Here is a 26,141-nt window from a genome sequence, read left to right on the forward strand (position 1 = left end):
TCATAGGGTTGTTAGGAGAATTAAAGGAATTATACGTGTAAAGTTCTTGTCCTGGCCGTTGCTTAGAAGCACTAGTTTATCAGTAAAATGAAGCAAAACTACAAGATTTCTGATGATACATATAATGATATATAGATTTAATTTAAGTGGTGGGTAAAATGACATTTGGAAAGAAGTGATAAAAATGTAAAATGTGCTACAACTTTCAAACTGTAAGTAGGAATAATATATAAAAGACTATGAAAACTTTTCTTTTATTGTTGTTATTGTCATTGTTCAGGCTTCCTATGTCTGCAAGAAGCTTTAAGCTTAATATGAACAGTCTCAAAGTAAAACTGTATGTTAAACAATGTTATGAAAACACTGAAAAAAAAGCAGTTGATACAACTGTGTATTAGCAGAGTTTGAGGGAAAAAAAATTTTCTTGCCCTATTGTCAGATTTAATGTGCTTAAAGATTTAAAGTGGAACCAAGTAGCTAAAATATGAAAGCTTCGATATGACAGCAAATAAATATGTGAAAATATTCATTTTCCTTTGGGTCTGCTTAACTTGAAGGGAGAGAGTTGATAAAATAAATTCTCAATGAATAAATAAATTAGGAGTAAGATTTTAAAGCACAGTAGAGAATGATGGGGTTTAATGGAAGTCCAAATAATTTTTTTCTTCTTGGAATTACTTGAATCCTAAAAGCAATTAGTTAAATACATACAGAAACAATTTCTTGCTGTGAATGCTGTTGTTCTATTTTCTTTACTTACTCAAAGTTTAATCTCTATACTTGTTATACACTGTGTTTATGGGAAAATTGTAATAATTTTAGCATCATTCTTGTTTTCTGTATTAAATAGGAACTATAACCACTGAAGAAAATAAATAATCATTTAAAAAGTCCTGCTATATCTCCTTAGAAATTAGGAGAGAAATAATCTCACATAATTAGCATGATTTAAAAACAATTATATAATGTTAGAAATTAAGAAATATTAGTCACATATATAAAATAGATTAAGAGTTTTTATTTGATATTTATTGTTTACAACATACAATTTTCAAAATATATTTTTTTGCATTTTTTTGTCATTATATAAATTTCTAAGTAGATGTTTGTTCCTCTCTATTTTCTTCTATTCAAGAATAATATATAGGCTGTTTCTACAGAATAAGGATCTTTTTGCAATTACATATTTTAATTTGTCAACTATTTTAAAGATATAAAAACTAAAAAGTATATATCAAAAAATAATATACTTGCCACTGATATATTAACACAGGTAATTTTTACTTATTTTCTTAATTTCTTTAGTTAAAATTACTTCAGGTTTGATTGATGAAATAAGTATCTGTGTTTGTTCTATCAGGTTTAAGTTTGCCATTCATTCCTGATTCTTTTTAACGTAGATATGTAAAATGAGCATAAATTCCAACAAAGATAAAGGGTCTTAACCTTGTTGTCTCACTTATTATGCTATCATGAAAGGAACAGTCTAGAAAGTGTATATAGCAGGCTTATATGCTATCCCATCCAAATATAGCTTAGCTTTAGCTTTCAAAACAGAATTAAAATGACGATAATAGATGACTTCCCTTCCTTGTTTTTTCCCCCTCGAAAGAACTGGCCTTTTACATTTTGGTTAGCCTAGAATAGGACTTATGAAATGGCTAGTCTGTTACACAGCTGTAAATTGTGCTTCTTACACCAGCTGATTATTCAGTAGAAATGGTAATAATCACAGGGAAAATGTATATAAATAGATGAGTATGTGAAAGTTAACATTGTCAATATGTAATAATTATTGGATACTCAGTACCTTTCAAACACTTGTACTATGAACTATAAATCTCATTTGATTCACAATAAGTCTGGGTACTATTATTATCCGTATTTATCCAATGAGAAAATTGAAACTTAAAAGTGGTAAGAAACCTGCCCATTATCACACAGTTACTTAGGGTGGATAAAGTGCCCTATGAAGATGTGAGACCATAACCAAGGGACATTTCTTAAGTAAAAAAAGGGACTTTGTAAGAAAAAGTGTTGATAGTGAGAACTATAGTATACAGCAACTACCTATCTGCCTATTGTTCTGATTGAAGTAGTCAAAAAAAAAACTGCATATTTACATCACTTAGTTTTAAATGTGTTAATTTCTTAAAGAAAACTGCACAGGTATTAACATTACAGTTTTCTTCATAGGATTCCATTGGTATACATTGTGTCAAAATGAATAAAATCTGTGTATCTAAGAGATGTAGTTGTTCAACATGAAGGACATTTGATTTAGAATAAATCAAATAAATAATGATGATAATGATCACTGTCTCTATTGAGGGCATATAGTGTGCAAAAACACTTGACTAGAGGCTAAATTTACACTCTTAAGCGAAAACATCAATCCTTATGAAGTATTATCATCCCTATTTTAAACGGATAAAATAAACTTCTGTGATGCTAAGTGCTTGCTCTTAGCAGAGCTGGGATTTGAACTCAAGAAATAGCAAGGCTCTTAACCATTACCGTATATTGTCTCAGCACAAACCTGTCCCACTAGCAGATAAAACAATACAAAGCCAAGCCCTACTAATGGAACTTTGACAGTTGTTTATTAATGAAAGAATTAGGCAAAAAAAAGTTACAGTTAGATTGAAAAGGAAAAGCAAGAATAATTTATAACCCTTTACTACACATGCAAAAATTTCTTACTCCTGATATTTCAACATAAAGGGAAGTAAAAAATAAAGACTCTAGGTTATTTTTGTATTTTATTACTATTAAAAGTAATAAAAAATAAAATTTAACATGATATGTGCTAAATTTAGCCATATACGTGTCAAATGGTATTCTTTAAGTAATTACAATAACAAGGACCTTTCCCCTCCAATTGTTTTTTCATTCTCTCAATCTTCTTCTTGTCCTCTCTTTTTCTAACTTCTTTCCTTATAGTTCATTAAGAGAGTAGAAGCAATCAGAAATTCTCACCAAATCTCTCATCCACTGGCAACCACACCTGTATTCTCTGCTTCGTCTCCTGTCGGAACGGAGAAGGTGCCCTTTTCCATATAACGCTAACAACCGCAGTTATTGTGCTGCTGGTATCAAACCCTCTCTAATTCTCCAGGATTTCATTCTGAAATATTTTTCATCTCTTCTGAATCACCAGTTTTTCTTTCTGTACTGGGTCATTCCCAAAAGCATACAAATGTGGCTTATAACTTATATCTTAAACAAACAAAACCCTCATTATGCTCTCATCCTCTTCCAACTGTTTTTCTCATTTCCCTCCTTTCCTTAATAGGAAACCTATTAAACTTCTGTCCTGAGGGAGATACCTATACAAATGTCTCCAGCGTCACCAGCCATTCATCTGACATAATCACTTAACTGTTCTTGTTAAATCTAGGTTGCCAAATCCAATGGTAACTTTGTGTTTCTTTTTTCAGAAACATCTAAGCAACATTTGTCTCAGAACTTTTTTTCTTGGCCTCTCAGGCATCAGACTGCTAGTTTGTCTGGCTTGTTTGCTGCTCCCTTTGGGTATCTTGTTATCTCTACCTTGTTAACCCAAAGACTGTGGGCTGTAGTACCTCAGGGATTAGTCCTTAATATTCTGCTCTCTTCTTTCTAAAATTTCTCCCTGTATAACTTTATTTGATACCATGATTTTCAATACTGTTTTTAGTTTACTGCTTCCCCAATTTATATATTTGGCCTTAATATGTCTTCTGAACTTCAGACCATTCTATTCAACTGCCTATATAATTTCTTTACTTGTATATCTAGCAGGCCCCTCAACTTCATTGCTTGCAAAAATATAAAATCTTTTGATTTTTAGATTTTTGGAAAGAAAAGTGTAAAAAAAAATACACTTCACCTGCATATAAATTTTCTCCTATGTTACTGATACCAATATAATCAAATAAATAAATATTGTTCCATTTTGAAAGTAAAAATTTTTCACTGAAAATTTCTTTCTAATTTAATATACCCAATACAAATACTTTTGTTGAAATAAATTCACCACAGAATGTAAAATCAGACATAAGAAATAAATTGAACATTGGTAAAAATATAAAATCCTGTAATTTTTACCTTATTTTTTGTGCAGGTGATTTTACCTTGTAAGGTAGCATTTATTACTAACAAAAATCAATTTTTGTTCGAATTTGGTTATTGTAATAAGTTATAAGTAAATTTGTAATGATACATTTTTGCTTTTAAAATAGAACTGTTTATATTCCACCAAAACCACTTTATATCAGTAACAGATTTTTTAATAATTCTCATGACTTAATGAAAAAAGATATGTAAAAGTAATACGATTTCGTAACTACCGTGTACAGTAAAAATAATTTTTCAAGATATGTTATTCTTATGCTAATTACATATAAGTGCATGTCTTTGCATGCAATTAAAACTAATTTATACTCAAGTTGAGAAAGTTTACATTAGTATTACTTAAGAATTGTTTTTACAATGTTTTCAATTTTCACAAATAGTCTAAATCCACTGAAAGAGTTAAATGTATTTATTGTTAAGTAACATGCACCCCTATCAAATCAAGTTTTGCTATGCCCTATGAATAAATCATCCACATATATAAAAAAATTGAAGAGAATCTTTCACAATAGTTAAAAATAGTTCATTAAGTATGTATGAAATGAATGAATGAGTGAGCAAAACTAGAACTAGTCATTTCAATGTATGTTTAAGGTTTATTTATAATTTAGTATAAATTTTGTTTTTTTGTTTGACACTGTGAAATATTAACTCCAAGTATGTAGTAACACAACATTTATATTACACTTTAATTTAACCTAGCTGAATAATCTGAGGTTGTTTTCAGAATAATACAGATAGCACTGAATACTACAGAAAATGTCCGAGTTCTCATCATTTTTACAAATCACCAGTAGTGTAAATATACTTCTGACTTCTTATTTTATATTTGTTTTAATCCAATTGAGAGTGTTAATTGGAAATGTGCACTTCACCTAATACACATTTCACAATCCTAACTAGTGTATGTATAGGTTTCAATAATATGGATGATAATTTAGAGACAATGTCTGAATTACCATCTTGGTGACCTTGGACAAATTAACATTCCAGTTTTTCGATGGTGTTGCTTTGTACAATGAGGAATAAATACATTTAAATCACTCTTAAGTTCTTGTGTGTTCTTCCTGTTCAGAAAGTTGACTTTTTGTTATAAACTTGTTTATCTCAAGATCTTTCAAAAAAGAAAAACCTTAAATTTTATACAGTTGAATAAGTAATGCTATCAAAAGCAGGAGACCTATATTGTAGTCTGTGTTAAGAAAGAAACATTGATTGGGTTGAATTTTAGCTTCCTTATCATAAAATTCTATTAAATTCTATTCTAACCATTATATTCTATAGTTCTATGACAATATCAACTCTGAAATGAATCTTTAAAGACCAGTATATTTTAACTATTTACATTGTAGTTTGCTTAAGAAGTAGCTGTATAATTTTTTGCAATATGTCTGGAGACTTCAGCAAGGTCATAGTCCAGATTTGGTATTCACAAGGCCTCACACTCTTCTCTTCGGTTTTATTACCTTATATTTTTGTATTGACTAAGAAATGACACTATATTCTCCACTTCACTATCTGTAAGGAAATCAAGCGGGTAATGGGAATATTTAACCTGGAAGGAAATCCCATCCAGAAACAAATCAATCAGAAAATATTTGAAATGCAGATGATAACCTAGAGTTGGATTTTGCCCTGGGAAATTTTGCCCTTGATTGAGACCTAGCTTTGTACAAGATCCATCAATTTTATAAAGAATATTCAACATCATTATTAGGCCTATACTCTGCCAGCTCTATTCAGTAACGTGGCTATCTTTGGAATTTCATTATGTTTCTAAGGATACACCTAGTGATGTGGCAAGTCAGGTTAAAGTACATGGCAGCATGACAGAGGTATTCCCATCAACTCAGGAGGGAAACAAAACTGCTTAATGCATGGGATGCAGAAGAAACCTCAAAGCTAGTGTTGTAGTATACTTCCAAGTACTTTATATAGAAATATCTTTTAAAAATACATGTTTATTCATTTATTTCACCAGATAATTGTTATTCATCCACTATGGGCCAAGTATGTTTGATATTTGAGATACATTTTAACAAGAGACAACACCTCCATACCTTCATTGATACTTGTGCCCTAATATGTGGACAAAAGTAGAAATAAAATCACTGATCTAATTTTTTAAATCAAAAGGCATGTTAGGTTGAAGACTGTCAAAGTTGCCTATACAGGAAACTGATTTTATATCCAAAGATTATAAAAGATTATATAAAAGTCTAATTTGAAATAGAATTCTAGTATTTGCAGGTCAGCAGAATTAATGAGCAAAAAAGAAAAACTATGCAAATATTGTTTTACATTATTTCTGACTAACCATATATAGAACTGGTGTATTTTTAATTTTACATTATTAAAAGATATCTTATTCAATCAGATTCATATATCTAATTGGTATTTAATTCCCAATAATGGCAAGTGTACATTCTTTTCAAATTTTCATGGTACTTTTAGAAAAAGATATGCTGGACCATAAAACAAATCTAAATAAATTTAAAGTTATTGAAATGTTAACATTTTAAATAAATTTATATCAGATGCTTCATCTTTGACACAATGAGCTTTCAAAGACCATACTCTGTTTCATGAAATAGAGGTTAAAAACTAAAAATTCTTCTGAATTTGAAATATTTGTGGTGATGTTACTGATTCTGTATTTGACTCAACTGTTGTGACTGATATAAAATTGGACACATTTAACTACTTGTGAAATTCTGCTAAGGAAGCTGGTGTATTAATATTAACACTTTTCATATATGCAGAAGAGAATTTAGAATATACAGAGATAAAATTAGTTTAGTAGAGTTTTCATTTGCTCTCAGTCAAAAGGTTTACTTTTTTAATAGATTTCTGTCTCTGGCTTTCACATGATCAATGAGACCACTATGATCCCCATGTATATTAAAATGCATTGTATGCAAGTTGCATTTTCATCATAATTTTTCTTTTATTTTTTAACTGAGATTTTATTGGATTTTTGATGATTAGCACATCAAAATTTGTTTAATTTTTTGATGATTAGCAGAAATTATAAGCAATTTGTATAAAATACTTAATATGTAAGTAACACAAGTCTAAGAACATGTAGTTAATCCAGTTTTTCCAAAAATTTATCTTAAAATTTGAAAGCAATTTGTTCATAAAACGAGGATATCAAGTATCAGTATCTTAAAATATTAATAAACCCCTAGGTCTAAATACCTCAAATCTCAAGTTTTAATATTATAGACATTACATTCTCTATCAAAATATCCCATCTTTCACATGAGGTTAACAAGTTAGTAGGAAAAGTTGGTCTGTTAATATCAATGATATTAGGGTACCAGGGATAAACTCAATACCAGGGAGAAATTTTATTTAGGAAATCATTCAACTAAAAAGAACATGGCTATAGTTGATAGGTACTTTAAAATAATCAAGATTTATTTAATATTTTAGGTTCTTTAAAATGACAAAGATATAGTTAATGCATTATCATGGCTCCAAATCACCATTTAATTATGTTTCATATTTTAGAATATAAAATATAGCTTATAGGATATTGATATGATACACAAGCCAATAAAGTCTCATTTAATTCAGCATTCGGCTAATTTTTTGGCTATAGAGAAACATAACCAATCAGTACATGATTTACCCTCCAAAAATATTTTTACAACTTACCTAAATACGTTTTCTTGAAATGAGATCATGTGAGACTCTCTGCTTTTTTTAAAAAAATGCTTCTGGATGTATTAAAATACTTTGATTCACAAATCGTAATAAACAAAACTTTTTCTAGATCGTTTCCTGCTATTTTTTTGAGCTAAGTTTCAACTTTTGCAATAATAAGTTTGTCTAACATCCCTTGTTGATCTCTGGGCTCCTCTTGACATCCCCTTTCAGCTGAACTTCCCTTTGGACATTTTGGTAAAATCAGCTTTCTTAAGAAATGAATACTCAGTATGTACTTTTTCATTAAACATGGACTGTAAGAAAATCCCATTGCTACCATAAATGTCTATTGCAAAATAATAAAACAGTATTTCTATGATAATTGCTAATTTACCCTATAAAATAAAAAACACACTCATAGCAAGAACATTCATATCACAGCTCTACAGCACAACTGCTCAACCTCTACTTCTGTACATTTTTCAAGAACACATATTTCTCACTAATTTGGCCAACTCATAGCCTGACAGTTTCATATACCTTTCAAACCACAGCATAGATTATGACTATATTGCTGTTACACAAAATAGCTGGCAGCATCAAATACTTCTCCCACTATTTTCTAAGATCAGAGTGGGTTAAACGTTAATATCTGAGAATATTTTCATTTCATCTACAAATGCCCTGTATGCTATCCTGAAAGGAAAATGTGGATAACCTGGAATCTGCAAAATGTTGGGAAACAGAGATGGGTTATCAGTATATTATATTACACTTCCTCTGAACACTGGGAATGCATCTCACACACTCCTAGATGAGATCAAATACAACGTAGATAGCTAATCAATACACCTCAGCTATTTTAATAGAATTATTAACGATGATACTTTGTTGAAGATGGAAAATACAGCCCAAATCCCAAACCAGTCAGGATGCCAGAAACATAGGCATGAACCAGGAGTGTCGTGGGCAAACTGGGACATACAGCCATTCTTATATAATAAAACAACCAGTGCTGGGGCAGTGCAGATGTGGGAATGACTAATTCTGCCTAAAAGTTTATTAGTACTAAAAGTATCATTTGTCCTGGGCCTTGGAAAATGACTAAGAATTTATAGATTATTGAATGTGGACATAAGTGTTTCAGGAACATGGAAGAAGGTTTGCAAAAGAAGCAGAAATGTGAAAGGTCATTGTCTTTTCAGGACAGTGCAGTTAGATGACTAGATGTAAGTAATTGAATAATGAGAGATGAAGGCGGCAAGTAATTTGGGTGTAAATTGTGGAGGCTTTAAATGTAATTCCAGAGTTTTCAATTTATGACTATGTGGCCATTAAGGATTTTTAAACAGAAGAGTGATGTCTGATTTATATTTCCAAAACATCAGTCAGGTGGAAATGTAGAGAAAAATCTGGCTGGAGGGATAATGAAGTGAATGGCTAGTTGACTGTTACAGCAGTACAGGCAGTAAAAATGAGGATGGGGAAAAAAATGCAGGTGAACCACATAGTCCTTTAAAGCCAGGAGACATCAATCTCTTGTTGTTAAGAGATCCATTTCCTTGAGAATTTTCAACAGTGTAAGCCATGGGCATTGGTATTTTGTATTATCCAGCAGGGGCAGATTCTTAACAGAGAGGTCAAAGAGTGAAGAGCATAGAAAATGCTCTGCCGAAATCAACTATTCTGTGGGCAAATGACAGCATAGTACCCAAAGATGTCCTCCCTGAGGGACTAAAGCAGGACGAGTCAAGCAGATTACACATTAAATCACGGGAAAAAAGAGGCTGACTGCTGAGAACCAAGGACAGCACATAGGACAGCATGCAGTGGCAATGTCAGACTTAAGTAGCTCTCAGTAAGCAAAAAGTGCCTTGTAGACTCTAGCACCAAGGGGCAAAGCCACAGACTCTACAAAGAATAAACAGATCATGAAATAAAAGGCATGAGGCTGCTGATAGTGGCTTGATGATAATTATGAAGTTAGTATGTGACCTATATTTCAGTTAAATTCACCAAGTTCACTGAAATATGTTTCGTTGGTTGCATTTCTGCTGCTTAAGACTGGTCTGCTACTGTTGCCTGACTCATTCCTTTTTAAATTTATTATTTGACACTCAATAAAAAACAGCTATTTCCTCAAAAGAGGAATAAGAATTGTGGTGGTGATGAGGGGGTGGTGGGAACAGAATAAAAATCTGACTTAATTAAAATAATGATACAATCTGATTTAGCGACTATTGTTCAGGTGTGTGCCTTGGTCCAACTTAATCTTTAATAGTGCTCCTTTTTACTTTAAAAAAATTATCTTGATTTGGACAATACATTATATGATCACCCTAAATAGAATATTTACTCTTTATAGATATTTAGAGAGACAAAGGTACTCACGATATACTTGGAGAACAAAGATCACATAATTAGAATACCTTCAGAAGAATGAATTGATAAATGATTTATTCTCATCTTTATTTGGAAAAAAATGTATAGCTGGTGCCTGGAGCATGGGTGGAATATGTTTTATAAAGAGCAGTCAGAGAATTTGTTTTAAAAAGAGATCATCTTATAAACATTTAAAAATGTTTTGTACAGAGGTCAGAAAATGTTTTATAAAGAGAGCTCTTGGTGCTGAGTCCAGAATAACGAGCAAGACTTAAAAAAAAAAGGAGCAGAAAAATATTTAAAGTATAGGAAGGTTTAGAGACAGAAAGCAGTATAGGGAGTGTGTGTGTGTGTTTATGTAACTAAGAAGATCTGCCTGAGTAAAAGGAAAGATGCATTTAAGAAATAACTGGAGATAAATATGCTTAACATCTGGTGCACTAATAGACTCTCTTAGAATAAACAAATGAATAAATGGGTAACATGAGATAGATTTATCTTGGGAAAAGAAATTCAGGTAAAGTACTGAAATGGCAAATTCAGACTTGCATGCCAAATTTGACCTACAGGAGTGATTTATTGGATTACAGTACCTTAACATTCTCTTTAAGATTAGTTTAGTGGTTTGCTTTGACAATTAGATGACTTTGCATAATCCTCCTTTTTTCAAGTTCCACTTTAAAATTAGCCTGTCTTCTTATAGGGCAAAATAACTACAGCCAGAGGGGGCAACTGTCCCTTTTACATGGGAATGTATGCGCTGGAGCTTTCCTTTATTCCTTCTCACTGCTTCACTTGTAAAGATCACCTGCTTTTTGAAAGTATGACCTTAGATGCGGTACTTGGGAGCATAAAGACAAGCTGATTAAATTGTAGAATTTCATTGTAACTAACAACATATAACTGAAAGCTTTCTATTTCCTCTAGATGATAAATAATAATAATGATAGCATAACAATAGTAATAACTGCTAAGCATTTACTATGCACCAGGCCAGTGTTAACCTCCTTTCAGACACATACGGATTTAAGTCACAGCTGCAGGCATCTGCTGGAGTTTGACCTTGAACAAACTAACTCACTTTCTGAACCTCAGTGTACTTGTTTGGTAAATGTGGATGACACAACATATCTTATGCGGCTTTTGTGAAGATTAAATGAAATCAAGTATGTAAAACACTTAACATGGTTCTTGGCACCAAGCAACACTTCATTTATGAAAAAACTATCTTCACATTTGAAATCTGAACACTTATAAAGCTGTGTAAGCATGAGTTACAGAAGATCAACCAAGAGACTAATTTTCATTGACTGATGCTATTCACAATATATTAACTTTCCAGGTAATTTTATTTCAATGAATAGGTCTTTAGTCCCAGATCATTAGGACACATTTCTATGCATCTTGAAAAGTGTTATGAAGGCAGATTTATTAAAACTCTGGTATGATACATTTTGTTTCTATAACTTTAATATGCCCTACAAATATAATAAATATAAAAATATATTGCTAATTTCACAAAAAAAGGGCATTAAAAATTCCAGATACACATTTATAAAGCATCCTGTTTCCATTAAGCAGATGTACTTGGCATTCACAAACATTAGCCTGAAGAACCTTTTCACTTGACTGCATTCAGATATTTAATCACAGTAATCATTTAAGTGTAAAATGTTATTAATTCAAGGTAAATAAAAGGAGACCTATTAGTTGCCAAGTTACCCTAGAAAGAACTGAAATTGAGCAGCAATCATGAGCAGTTTGCTGACAAATTGTTCCTAACGTCAAAAAAAAGAGATAAACAGTAGAAAATAGAAGAGATAAATATAAAGAATGTTTAATTTGTAAGTGTTTCAGAATTTAGAAGTCATTTATGTTCATTAATTACATGATCATATTCCTATTTCTCATTCCTTTTTTTTCCTTTGTCTCAAAAGACAAATTAAGGGCGCAAATTTACATCTGTTGACTCTTCAGTGCTGAGGTACACCTCTCTCACAAGAGCTTTATGTTTATACAACACAAAGCAATTCATTTGCTTTAGTCAATTATGCCGAACTATCTTCCATGAAGAAAAAGTCTAAGTTAATTATATAATTGTTTTGACCAGTTTACCTAAAGAGATATATTTTGTGGTTAGTCATTTAAAAAGTCCTTCATCATTTTTTCCAAAGGATTCCAATTTTACTTTATTCATAAAATGAAAATAGTTCACTGGACACCAACTATTTACTCAATACCAAATACTGTGGGCAAGTGATCATGTTAAATAACAATAACCTGTTTATGAGATAAGCATTATTATCCTATGTGCATTAGAAAACTCAGCCGCAAGTGACAAGGTCAGGTGCCCAAAGTCAGCAAATTAGCAAGAAATCAGGACTTGAATTAAGGCATATTTGAAAAATCCTGGTTTGTACTCTTTCCATAGATGATGCTGCAAATCTCAATAGGTTTCAATTTACAGGATTTTTTAATGTTATACAATTAGAAAAATCCCTTAGATGTTTTTCTCAAAGAGATAATATGTGTTCGTAATAAGAGTAAAAAAATAGCAGTTAAAATTTTAAGTTTTCATTCATTTTCTCCAGCCACTAAACCAAGATCGCTTTTACAGAACAATACATATTTAGCCATTTAGCAGTGCCATAAAAAGAAAAGAAAAAAAAAAAAAAGCCATGAGCACTAGTAATTACAATGAATGACATTTCATTGTTACAGAAAATCTTTAATAGTAGATCTAAAATATTTTCTCAAAGCTTTCTGTGAATATATAATTAAGATCTTTAGTAAAAGAAAAATAAAATTAGTAAAAATGTAGGGTTGTTTTTTTAATGATAAGTATTCAGTTCCTCCCTAATCTCTAAAATTCTACATTTTAAAATTGAGTTTTATGGTAAATTCAAATTATAAGTTTGTATAATGTAGTTATTTCGTTTGAATTACTTTAACACCACCTTTACTTTAAGGAAAATTGGTTTGACAAGGTCTTAACAATTAATTAATTCAAAATTATTTGTACTCCATTTTTCTTAGTATTTTTTACCTTAACTCCAGATGAATAAGAAGACTAGAAATAAGAATATTTAAGATCATTAAAATTTTAAAATTAAAGTTTTGAGCAGTAAAGTTAACATAATTATTTAAATAGCACTCCTATTTTTCATCTAAGAAACAAACAAACAAAAAAACTTACTTGAAAACTGAATTGCAAATCCAGATTTGCTGATATAAAAATCCGTGTCAAATTGGATGGTCACTATGTTGAGGGTGCTATGGATTCCCTCAGGAATAAGAGATCCACTAATTTCCTTTAAAAGCATCTCATTTTCTGGTGGACCATCCCAAACTCTGAGTATGTCATGTGATGCTTCTGTGTCAAAAGCAAGAAACTGTAGGCTGTGGGAGAACCATATATCACTGATTATTTTAAATACAGGTTCAGTTCTAAATAAAATAAATATAACAGATATTCAACTTTGCTTATATTCGATATTACTTTTATTCTATCAGATAAAATGAATTATGTAAACAGCATATGCAAACTTAATAAATTTTTCTCAAGCAGTATAATTTATTTTCTTAGAATATAATTAAGTGTACAATTACATCACCTCTGCAAATTTCAGAAATTTGAGGTATACAGACCATCCCTGATTGACAATGATTCAACTTATGATTTTTCAACTTTACAATGGTGCAAGAGAGATATGCATTCAATAGAAACTGTACATTGAATTTTGAATTTTGATCTTTTCCCAGGCTGGTGATATGCTGTATGATACTCTCTCACGATGCAGGGCAGTGGCAGGGAGTCACAGCTCCCAATCAGTTACAAGATCACAAGGATAAACAACCAGTACATTTACAACCGTAATGTACCCATACAATCATTCTGTTCATCACTTTCAATAAGTTACATAAGATATTTAACGCTTTATTATAAAGTAGGCTGAACGTATGATAGTGACCTATCAAAATAGCAGACACAGTATCTTAAGTCATCCAGAACTGAAAGAGTAGAATCCACAAGAAGAAGGAAACATTCTCAATTTCTGTTCCCTTTATAATTGGTTAAAGAGAGTCCCTCTAAGAGATTACATGAACTACTGCTGCATAGTTCATAAATCAATAAAACAATAAATCATGCTTATAAATATTTTTCCTATTTTAAACAGATGAAAAGAGTGTTTTTCTTTGCCAAGGAAAAAGAAAAAATACTGAAAAACCATGATGTTAATTGATACAGAATATAGGGGCTAATCAGTAAATTCAATTCCCCAGTCATTTTGAGATAATAAAATCCATTTACCTGACAATGTTTCCTGGATCTACCTCAATCATCCACAAGCAACGCAGATTATTGTCATATGGAAAAGGATAACCAGGAGATAAGATTCTTCCTGATGACTCTCCTTTAAAACGACCTCCGCATTCAGCTAGTTTAAAACATACAATTTTAAGCCATAATTTAATGCCAATCTTTCTAAACAATCTACAATTTCTCAAGTATATATATATATATAATTTTCACCTGAGGGAAAATAAGGATTGATTTCCCCACTTCTTGAAAGTATGTATTTTCATATGCTTTCTCAGATTAAGGTATTAATTGAAGCAAGAATATATTGTACAATGAAATAAGAGTCTCAAGTTAGATCATATAAAAGATAATATAATAAACCTAATTAGGAAATTTAAAAAAAGGACACACTAAAAAATTCAGAGTTTAGGCTTCCAAACATTTTAAGATGTGTTGTTAAATAATGATAATGTACAAAGGAGAAACAGATGGCAAGTTGCTCACTGCTAGTTGGTTGTAGGCTGAATAATTAATCATCTTACTATCCAAACTTTAAGAAAAACTAAGCTTCACTGCAATCCCTCAGCCTTCTAAATTTCACTGTCCTTTTATTCCTCTTTAAATCATTCTAAACTCCTTTTTAGCCACTCAAAGTCAAAGTGGCATTTTATTAGATCTTTTACTTTAGTTAAATCTAGCTTCGTTTTTATTTAAGGTGAGTTTTATAAAGTTTTATAAAGTTTATCAAATTAAAAATGTAAGTATTGTCATACAGTATTATAATTTCATTTTGGGGGGGAATTCTCTCTCCATTTTAATATTTTATAATATATTAGGATGTTTGGAATGACTTTACTTTGGTAAGCAGATAATCTATAAAGAACACCTTTTGCAGAGAACAAAGAAACTAGTTTGGTTGGTATATTGCTCCACATCTCTAAACCCTAGAAACCACAGTGGGGTAACACATGATACATTTGGAAATTCCCAAGATTATTATCCTACACAAAAATAAACCAAATCGAAAACATTTTACTTTTTGCTTAAATATTTGAAAATATTCCAATATTATTTTTCTCATTCTCTGCACTGTTAGAATCTTACTCAAATTCAATGACTGAAGTAAGCTTCTTGAATTTTTTTGTTTTGTTTTGTTTTGATCATTAGAGCAAAGAAGGTCAAAGACAGAGAGTTTCAGTATTTGGGAAAGACCTAATAACAACAGACTATCATAGTTCTAATTTGTTGGGTCTATTCATATAGGTACAACTGTTTCAAAGATTTTAGATATTACATTTTAGCACTCTATGATGGTTAGTTTTAGGTGTGAATTGGCTAGGCTATAGAATTCAGTTATTTTATCAAACACTAGTCTAGGTGTTGCTATAAGGGTACTTTTTAGATGTGCTTAACATCTGCAATCAGTTCATTTTCAGTAAAGATGACACTTGATAACAGGGTGGCCCTGATACAATCAGTTGAAAGATCTTAAGAGCAAAAACTGAGTTTTCTAGAAAAGAAGAAATTTTCCCTCCCAGACTGCAGCATTTATTCTTGCCTGAGTTTCCAGCTTTTGAACTTCCCGATGGATTTTAAACTTGTCAGCTGCCATGACTGCATGAGTCAGTTCCTTAAAATAAATAAATTTCTTGATAGATAGACAGATAAACTGATCTAGATCTAGATTTCCTACCGATTCTGTTTCTCTGGAGAATGCTGAGTGATACACACACCTACAGAGGACTAAGCAAGTTTAATTTGTATTGTAACATTAATTTAATTTAATTTACCTTATAAATGTTATTTTTAAAGTGAATAAATAAGATTATACTGTATAGCACAGGGAAATATATACAAGATCTTGTGGTGGCTCACAGCAAAAAAAAAAATGTGACAATGAATATATGTATGTTCATGCATAAGTGAAAAATTGTGCTCTACACTGGAATTTGACGCAACATTGTAAAATGACTATAACTCAATAAAAAATGTTAAATAATGTGAATAAGAAGATATCTGTATTTAAGAAATTGCCATCACTTATTGTGGTTTTTCTTTTTTTTAACATAAACTTTGTTGGACAGCCTAGAAATATGTAAGTATATTAATTCATTTTTTCATCATTTCTTTATGATTTATTATTGACATATTTTTCTTATGAGAACAGATTTGATATTTTATTCCTCCAGATTAATTTTTAAGCAATTGCAAGGCAAATTGGAGTTTTGTATACTGTGTTTATCTTGAATTTTAACATACCTCTTTTTTTTCCCCACATTTCTTTGCTATAAATGTTATTTGGTATTTTGACTTCAAAAGAGCCAGTGTGATATGCTATAACACTGGAGTTCATATTCTGACAGAAGTCTTACGTTTTCAGGATAAAAATGAAACAGTGTTTAAAGAAATTATTCAAGTTAAATCCTTCTGGCTATGGTGCTTCAAAAAGTAATTTTTGTTTGTTCAAAGTCTAAGCTACAAAGATATAATTACCTAGAAATAACCCATATAATTGAGAAAAAGTTTCTTATTTGACAGAAGCAAAAATAAACCCATAATAGATATTTAAGGTGAATGAGCACAGAAAATTATGATTATTAAGCTAGGAGGTAAAGCTATTAATTATTGCCAGTACAGAACACCATCTAAAATAGAATTTCATCTTCTGTTATCATGAAAATCATCAGCATGACACCACATGTGTGCAACTGTTTTCAGTTGTTATTCCTGATCATTCATCATTTAAAACAAACAAACAAAATGGTTACTCTTCTCATGAAATCTTGAGCAGTGTCAAGTCACTAAGTTTTGACTTGGCAGATATGTAAAGTACATTGATTCATTGCAAACATAATCAAAACCTTCTGATCCCAGACCAAACATCTGAGACGCATTTGCATAAAATTGTTCCAAAAAATAAAGAATGTCTTCAGCTTGATTCAACATATAAGGAAATTTTAATGTATTTGTTTGTGATTTTAATTTTAAAGACAGCATGGCAAGTCAGTATTTACAAGTTTATGGTTCTGTGCTATTGCAACCCTTAATGATTTTCTACACATATTTCATATTCACATCAAAGACTGTATAACCTCAGAGAGAATTAATCAGTGCTACATTTTTCTCATAACCAATGCCAGTGGGTTGATTGCTGGTCATATTCCAGAATCCCAAGCTGTCTCAGTTTAGGTTGATTGTTATGCTAGGTATTACCCTCATAATCTATCCAAAATTCAGGTGCCATCTGAAAAGAAAGCACTATAATTGTATTTTGGTTAGATAAAAACATGTTTGCTTTCTGTATGAATCAATGTTTTAATAAACTGGGTGAAATCTCATGTCATCAAAAACACTGCAGTTAGTTGCCAGGCCTCCAACAATTAGAATTTCATTTTTTTCTATTTGTATTCTATGAAGTTTTGTGTAGTTTCCTATATTGTTGGTATCGATTAACAAACATTAAAATTTGTCTCAAAAGGTTCTGGTGTCCAAAGTCATCAAATTGTACACATTAATATGTGCAATTTTTTTGGATGTCGATTATACCTTAATAAAGCTGTTTAAAAGAAAAGTTTAGGTCAATTGTATCCATATGAGCCTGACACAGACTGGATTTGTGCCTCCATAAATGCCATTAAGAAATAAGAACGGCTAAATAAGCACTGCACACTTGTTCCCTGCATATTTGAGGAGTTAGTGTTTTATTAACATGTTTTTTCATTTGTTGTCCTAGTATTCTGTATGGCGCCTATTTGATATTTGGAGCAGAAAAGGAAAAACGTAGAGGTTGTCATCAACATTCTTGTATCTACCCTCCTTCCCACACATAGCCAGTCATTTGTTAACTGATCTATAAGATGACAGTAATAACACTGTACTCCAGCTATACAAAGAAGAGAGGAAATGATCATTCCATAGCTCCATGAAGGCAATAATAGCTGGTATCACTGTCTCTCACATGCCTTTTCTCACTGAAATTCATTTAATTTTGTCTTGATGCATACAAGTAAGAAAAACATAAGCACTTTCTTAGGTTTTTGAAAAAGTGTGTATGTAAAGAAAGCTTTTGAAGTTACTGAGAATCACTTACTATTTTTTAATCCACCTTGATACCTGCATAGGCAATAGTTTTGTATATTAAAACAAATCTGGTCAATGTGATTCAATAAATGTGTATGATTAAGAGTTTCAACATATTTTTGTAGTGAATTAAATTTTACATCAAGATAGGATAAATACAATGATTTTATATAAACTATTTTTACCAAAAAAAAAAAAAGAATTTACTCACTGATAAGGTTATAAAAAGGACCCTTTCACTCTTCACAAAGTGAGCTATGAATTCACTAACTTTTTAAGGTATGAGTTGTGAGTGGACAGATGGAATCACTTGAAAAGGTATAGTGTATTTTGGTAACACTTCCATAGAAATATTTCATGAAAATCTAAAACAGTATCCTACCAATACAGGAAGGCAGAGGATAGTCCCACGCCCTTCTCTCCCCTGTCATGCACTTCAGAAGGCTACTTCCATGGAGAGTGTAGCCTGGATTGCATCCATAAATGATAGTGCTACCAGCAAAATGGCCTTGGTCACTGATCTTGTATCCAAATTGTGGAATGCCAGGATCCTCACAATGTGAAAGTTCAAAACCTATGAGAAAAATATAAATTTATTAAAGACAAAATTTAACAGGAAGATTTAAAGCTACAAATCATCACTTTTTCTTATTTTGAATGAGTATATAGCTTTTCCTATTTGTATTACTCTTACCATATTGTATTTTGATAGTATACAACCACCAAAGAGAACTTTTTTCCCTCGAAAACAGAATTCGGTGTATTTTTCAAATTTAGCAGTTACATCCCATGGTCCAGATGACTATATCATAACTTGTTTTAGTACTAAGATTCTCACCTGCTCTAAGATTTGCAGCTTATAGCTTCTGTCCAATATAACTATTAAGATCAAATCATGAACATTTAAAAATTAATACAAAATATGTGAAATTATAACTGTCCAAGTAACAAATATGTCTACTGCAAATATAACTTTAGACTGCTTTACTTTTATAGTCTTAGAAGAAAGTGAAATAGCCTTCTATTTAAAATATACTTTATCAAAATTTAATATAACATTGTAGTCATTGAAGAACTTTAAATATTTATATTCTGCCTTCTCCTGAATGTACAGCTTTCAAAAATTCTCACAAGAAAAGTGTGAGAAATAGAGAAAATATTTTTGATTTCTACAGTGTTGGAGTTTTCTGCATGGCTTTGCTGGAAACTTGGGATTTGGGGCTAAGTGTAACCCTTGTTAAGTTACAACTATATGAATAATGAGAGAACTTCAGAGGGATTAACCTAACTCTGGAGGGGGTTTATGTTTACATTTCAAGTAAAAATGAGACCCAGGACCTTACAGATATCCCTAGATTATAAAAAATGGAGACACAGGAGGCTAATTTGGCTGTTGAAGCCCTAAACTTACATTCCAAAGGTTACCATAAAAACCCAAGATTCTTTCCATTCCATCTCCAAGGAGCAAAATTTTTTCTTCTACCTTTCTGGAGAAAAGGGACAGAGAACTGCCTAAAGCTCAGCAAGTCCATTTTTCTTTATTCCTTGTCCCTGGCTACTTGTGTAGATGTTTCCATTTGATTTTCATCATGTTACTACAGGGGTAAGGACTTGGTCAAAGAAAATGCTGACACATTTATTACTATTATTACTATCATGATTATATCACTTAAATGATAATCTCTCTAGATTCAGAACACCTAGTGTGCATGTTCAGAATAAAATTAATAAAGATGAATATGAAAAACCAAACAGTCAATACAACTCACTGTTAAGATCCTTCTGAAAGAACTAGAAAAGTATATTTCAGAATGTAAACCAAATATGACTCTAGTTATCAAAATCTAAACCCTCTAGCTATGGGATTTTTCTGTCCTTAAATGTTTTTCAAATTAAATAAATGTAAGATAAATGATATAATGAATTCACCAAAGATAATTAGGTGCTACATTATATCAGTTTTAGCTTCAGAGACTAGAGGACTATAATGAATATTCTCGATAGCTTCAGGAATGAGGGAAGTCTGTGATTTCATGACAAATAATGTTGGAGAAAAGGACAACTTTTATGTACATCTTAAATCATATGCTAATCAAAAATAAATTGGCATCTCTTTCGTAGACACAGATCCTTGACCAAATTAATCTAGATTTGAACTAGAAAGCAAAGAAGAATGTATTAGCTCACTGATGTCAAATCACTAATTTATATTATTGAGTTACTAAACTATCAAAATAAACACAGAATCACCAGAATTGTAGAGCTCATAGTACTGAATTTATACTATAATTTCTGTATGTTGAGGGATAACATTAACTTTCAAAGAACATAAGGAGCTCTTTCTAGTCTCTTGTAGGGATTCTTAATCTTTCTCTACTCTGTTAATCCATATAATTATTTTGTTCATCTTAACCAATTTACAATCATCTACTTCTTTCATTTGTTTTGCTATAGACTGAAATTATTTCACTTTTCTTCTCTTTTCTGCAAAGCCTACCCAGCACAAAATCTGGCACACAGATGCTCAATAATGTTCATGAATACCTCTTTCTTAGAGGCAGTTGTTTCTAAGAGACAACTGAAAAATAAAGTAATGTTGAAAAGAAACAGAAATTTATGAGACAGAAGAAAACCTTCAGGATTTTTCTTCATGGAACAATTTGTGGCAGTCTCATTTGAGTGAAAATATGTTACAAAAAGGCATATGCAAACAGCTTCAGGGACAGAGTTATACAAGAGGTTAAAAGTTGCTAACTCAAATTGTGACATATATAATGAAATATAAAGGATGCATGGTCAAGCAAGTCAGTCTTTCAAAAATAGAAGTAGGAACAGCAAAAGTAGTCACTTTAATTTTTAGGACATACTACTTTATGGATCTGCATACTTAACACTACATTTAGTGTCCCTGCTCAAAAATAACAAGTTCTAATTCTCTCTACCAAACATAATATTCAGTTTATCATTCAAGATTCAGCCACTTTTGAGTTTTACCATGTGTCATTTATCAAAATAAAAATGGAAATCAAGCTCTCTTTTCAACGTTTATTACCAAATTCATCCTTCCTTAATTTGAATGCTCTGTAAATGTGGCTGGCAATTGCTTGGTGATGAGGTATAATGGAGATATTCTTTGTAAATTAAGATAATTTATAATACTTTGCATTGTAGATAAAAATGCACATGGACAATAGTATATAAGCTACAAAGCACAACATAATTTAGTCCAATTTGGTGGAATTATTGTTGCTTATTCATAAATATTCAGAACTGTCTTATCTTTATGGAAACATTCAGCTGCCACTCTTTTCACTGAAAAGCTCAAATACTTGAAACTGACATTTAAATAAAGATGTGTATGAAAAATCACATATACTATAAATATTCACCATTCTTTGTGAAATTTGATACTCTGATGAAATACAAATTTCTAGAACACAGAATGAACTGAAAATCCCCAATTACCTAATCCTTTTGACTTGCTAAATAATTTAAACTGAGATCTAATTCCTTTCCTGCCACCACATACTATATTTCTTTAAGGACTTCTAACATTTTTAAGTTTTTATTTGTAGAGTTTTTGTAGTTTCTACTCTACAAAAACGTAATTGACTCAATTACTACAAATAATATATAGTATGATTTGCAAGCATTTATATAGTTTATAATCTATGCAATTGTAATAAAATTCTAAGGCTTTATTTTTTGCCCAGCATTGCATTTTTACAAATATTTATACACATACATACACACACATTTTATTCATTTTAACTACTTGTGATATTCCACTGAAGCTATGTTCCAAAATTGATTTATTTATTCTCTAGCTCATGATCATTTATACTGTTATATTGTTCATATTATTCCTTGTTATAAAAAGTTATACTTTTATGTCTCCTTCTTTTGCACATATGCAAGTGTTTCTATGAGGTATGTGCCATGTATGGATCCAAAGTTCATTTTTTCCTCAAGATTTAATCAAAATCTGCTAATCTACTATTTAATATCTACCTTGTTCCAATGAAAGATAATTAGTTGAATCCTTACCTCAATATAATTTCTGATCAATTTGTTTATGAACAACTGTGTATTCACATTAGGGTGATGACATATCTGTTCAACAAAATAGCACCAATAACATAATAAGGCAGATGGCTTAGAAATATAAATTATACCTGAAAATCACTTTTTGAATATTAGTAAGCATTTTTGATGTAACTAAAAAAAGGAGGTCCTTATTATGCTCTTATATGCTTTATTTCTTTGAAATTCACCTAAAATGTAAATATTATATATTTAATGTTACTAAAGTGAAATTTTAGAGTATTTAATGGTGAATGAAGATATGTTAATTTTATGTACTAAAAGTAAGAACTTTCAGACTGCTAAGTAAAAAGGGAAATAGATTATGAGTAAGGAAACTGAGAAAGTAATAAGCTAAATGCATTAAAGGAACAACCCTCTTTTAAACCAAAACCATATTTAAACATTTAAATAATAAAGCAACATTCTATCATAATCATTCTGTATAGAATTCTTTGGTGTTATTTATAATATTTAGCAGAATAATCTTTAAGAATTATATTTAATATTTAGTTATTCCACTTAATCCATGAGTCTTGCAAGAAAAAGTCTTATTTTAGAATTCTTTATATTTAAATAAGGATGTATATAAAGCAGAATGTCAACCTTGCCATCTTAAAATTCACAAGCAGAAAATAATCCATGGTCATATACAACACCTGTGGTAATCTTTGATTCAGACATAATGAAGAATATAAGAAGAAAAAGAGAAGGCATTGAAGAAAAATTATGCATTCCTTTTTCTCACTAACCAAGCTAATCAAAAAATTGACACACTTATCTCTCACTAATCAAACTAGCAATCAGACATATTAAACTTTGAAACAACATACTTTATAGGAATGCTTTAAGAAGAACATCCTTAGAATTCTGGGTCTATAGAAGTTAAGAGATCAAACAAACAAAAAAAAGCTTGTGCAAATGATTGCTATGCATTTACAACTAGAGGAACAGGAAGTGAAGAATTCTTTTTTTTTCCCTTTCTCTGTAGTTCTCTGTCCTATATAGTAGGTCCTTGTTGTTTGTCCATTTTATATACAGTAGCTTGTATTTGCTCATCCCAAACTCCTAATTTATTACCTCCCTTCCCCCTTTAGTAACCATAAGTGTGTTTTCTATGTCTGTGAATCTGTTTCTATTTTGTAAATAAAGTTCATTTGTATCATTATTTAGATTCCACATGTAAGTGATATCACGTGATAACTTGTCTTTGTCTGGCTTACTTTACTTAGTACCATAATCTATGGGACCATGTATGTTGCTGCAAATGACATTATTTCATTTTTTATGACTGGGTAGTATTCCATTGTGTGTGTGTGCGTGTGTGTGTGTGTGTGTGTGTGTATTCACAACTTCTTTATCCTGTTATCTGTTGATGAGCATTTAGGTTCCTTCCATGTCTTGGCTATTGTAAATAGTGCTGCTATGAACACTGTGGTGTGTGTGTCTTTTAGAATTGGAGTTTTTTTCCAGATATATGCCCAGGAGTGGGATTGCAAGGTCATATAGTAACATTATTTTTAGTTTTTTTTAAGGGACCTCCAAACTGTTCCATACTGTTTTTATTGATTTGGACTTCTCTCTTCTTATTCTTGATGGGTCTGGTTAAAGGCTTATCAATTTTGTTTATCTTTTCAATGAACCAACTTTTAATTTCACTGATCTATTCTATTGTTTTTTGTCTCTATTTCATTTATTTCTGCTCTGATCTTTATGATTTCTTTCCTTCTACTAATGTTGTGTTTTGTTTGCTCTTCTTTCTTTAGTTCCTTTAGGTGTAAGGCTAGATTATTTATTTGAGATTTTTCTTGTTTCCTGAAGTAATCTTGTATTGCTATAAACATATCTCTTAGAACTGCTTTTGCTGTATCTCACAGATTTTGGATTGGTGTGTGTGTGTGTTTCATTTGTTTCTAGATATTTTTTATTTCCTCTTGAATTTCTTCAGTGATACATTGGTTGTTTAGTAGCATTTATTTAACCTCCACGTGTTTGTGGTTTTTGCTGTTTTTTTCCTTGCATTTGATTTCTAATCTTACAGCACTGTGATCAGAAAAGATGCTCGATACAATTTCAATTTTCTTAAATTCATTGAGCCTTGTTTTATGACCCAGCATGTGATTTGTCCTGTAGAATGTTCCACGTGCACTTGAAAAGTGTGTACTCTGCTTCTTTTGGATGGATTGTTCTATAAATACCTATTAAGTCCATTTGGCCTAATGTGTTTTGTAAGGCCTGTATTTCCTTACTGATTTTCTGTCCGGATAATCTGGAGGAATAGGAGATAAGGTAAAGAATTCTTTTCTTTTTCAATTGCTAATGTTCTAAATCTCATATATAAAGTACTGACTAGAAAATATGTTACTCAAAGACTTCCTTACAGTTTATTCTTTGGGAATGAAAAAAAAAGCAATATTTATTAAATATGCTAGTTTATGTCTTGTATATCATACATTTGTTCCATCATTATGGGATAGTGGAATTCAGTTTTGCCTGAATTTTAATTTTTAGCTATAAGCCATTTAGTATACATATATTTGGCACACTCCAGACATTTCTAAAAATGAATTTTACTAGATATTGCCAAATATTTCCTAGGTGATTCTACCAACGTACATTCCTCAAAGTTTATGAGATTCAGGTCCTTCAAATTATCATCAACATTTAGTATCATATATCTTTTTAATTTCTATCAGTTTTATGAACATGCAATAGAAATTTATTTTGGCTTTAACTTTCATTTCTTAATTTCTATCGAGTACTTTTTGTCTTTTACTTATTGTTACTGGAATTCCTCTACTGTGATTTTTTTTTTTTTTTGCCCATATTTTCTCTTGGACTATTTTTTAATTGATTTATAGAATTCCTTTCTATGAAGTGTATGTTTTCCTGTTATATTGTAGATATTGCCTTCTAAAATATATTATGTAAAATTTTTCTTTATGGTGTATTTTGCTATGGAGAGATTAAAAAAAATAAAATTAATGACTGGGGCCTGGTCAGGAAAATAGCAGCCATTTAGATATTTTGAGTTGCTAAAGTTCAATACAAGAAATTAGAGGGAAAATGTAAATAATGCAGAAGGCATGAAGATCAGAAGACAACTGTTGGCTTTTAGGAAAGCTGGGAGTTCAGGGAAGCTGCTGCCACATCTAATCACCTCTGCCAGCACCACACTCCTGCCTGTGGATGCTGATGGAAAATAATGGCTCAAAATTTAAAGAGTAATGGAAAGGCTAAATGCATCTGTTAAGCAATTTATAGGATACAGATTCATATAATTTTGCTGCTTCTTTGTGACTCACTAATTTCCTACTTGCATTTGCATTAAATAAATTATACACTACAAATAATATTAGAGTTAATAGGTTACCTGATTATTTTTCATGGTTAACATTCACAAAAACATACTTGTAACTAAATTAAAGAGCTTAAATAGGGTAATTTATTACAAATTGGTAAAACTAGTATGCAAGAAAAGGCATCACAATTCAACTGCTACCCATCTTTAACTTGAATATAA

At 30.9% G+C, this 26,141-nt stretch overlaps 1 protein-coding gene across 3 annotated transcripts in view; it reads right to left on the reverse strand.

The window, feature by feature from the left end:
* Positions 1–26,141, reverse strand: part of CSMD3 (CUB and Sushi multiple domains 3) — a 1,011,591-nt gene that overhangs the window by 237,952 nt on the left and 747,498 nt on the right. For all 3 annotated transcript variants that reach the window (XM_074352931.1, XM_074352929.1, XM_074352930.1), the window contains 3 exons: positions 18,918–19,109; positions 14,465–14,591; positions 13,349–13,551 (listed from right to left, as the gene is read on the reverse strand). In XM_074352931.1, the coding sequence (XP_074209032.1) occupies positions 13,349–13,551; positions 14,465–14,591; positions 18,918–19,109 (522 nt within the window). The remainder of the gene's footprint in view (positions 1–13,348; positions 13,552–14,464; positions 14,592–18,917; positions 19,110–26,141) is intronic.

This window comes from Camelus bactrianus, chromosome 25 (assembly GCF_048773025.1).
Source record: "Camelus bactrianus isolate YW-2024 breed Bactrian camel chromosome 25, ASM4877302v1, whole genome shotgun sequence".
In the NCBI taxonomy this organism is placed as follows: Eukaryota; Metazoa; Chordata; class Mammalia; order Artiodactyla; family Camelidae; genus Camelus; species Camelus bactrianus.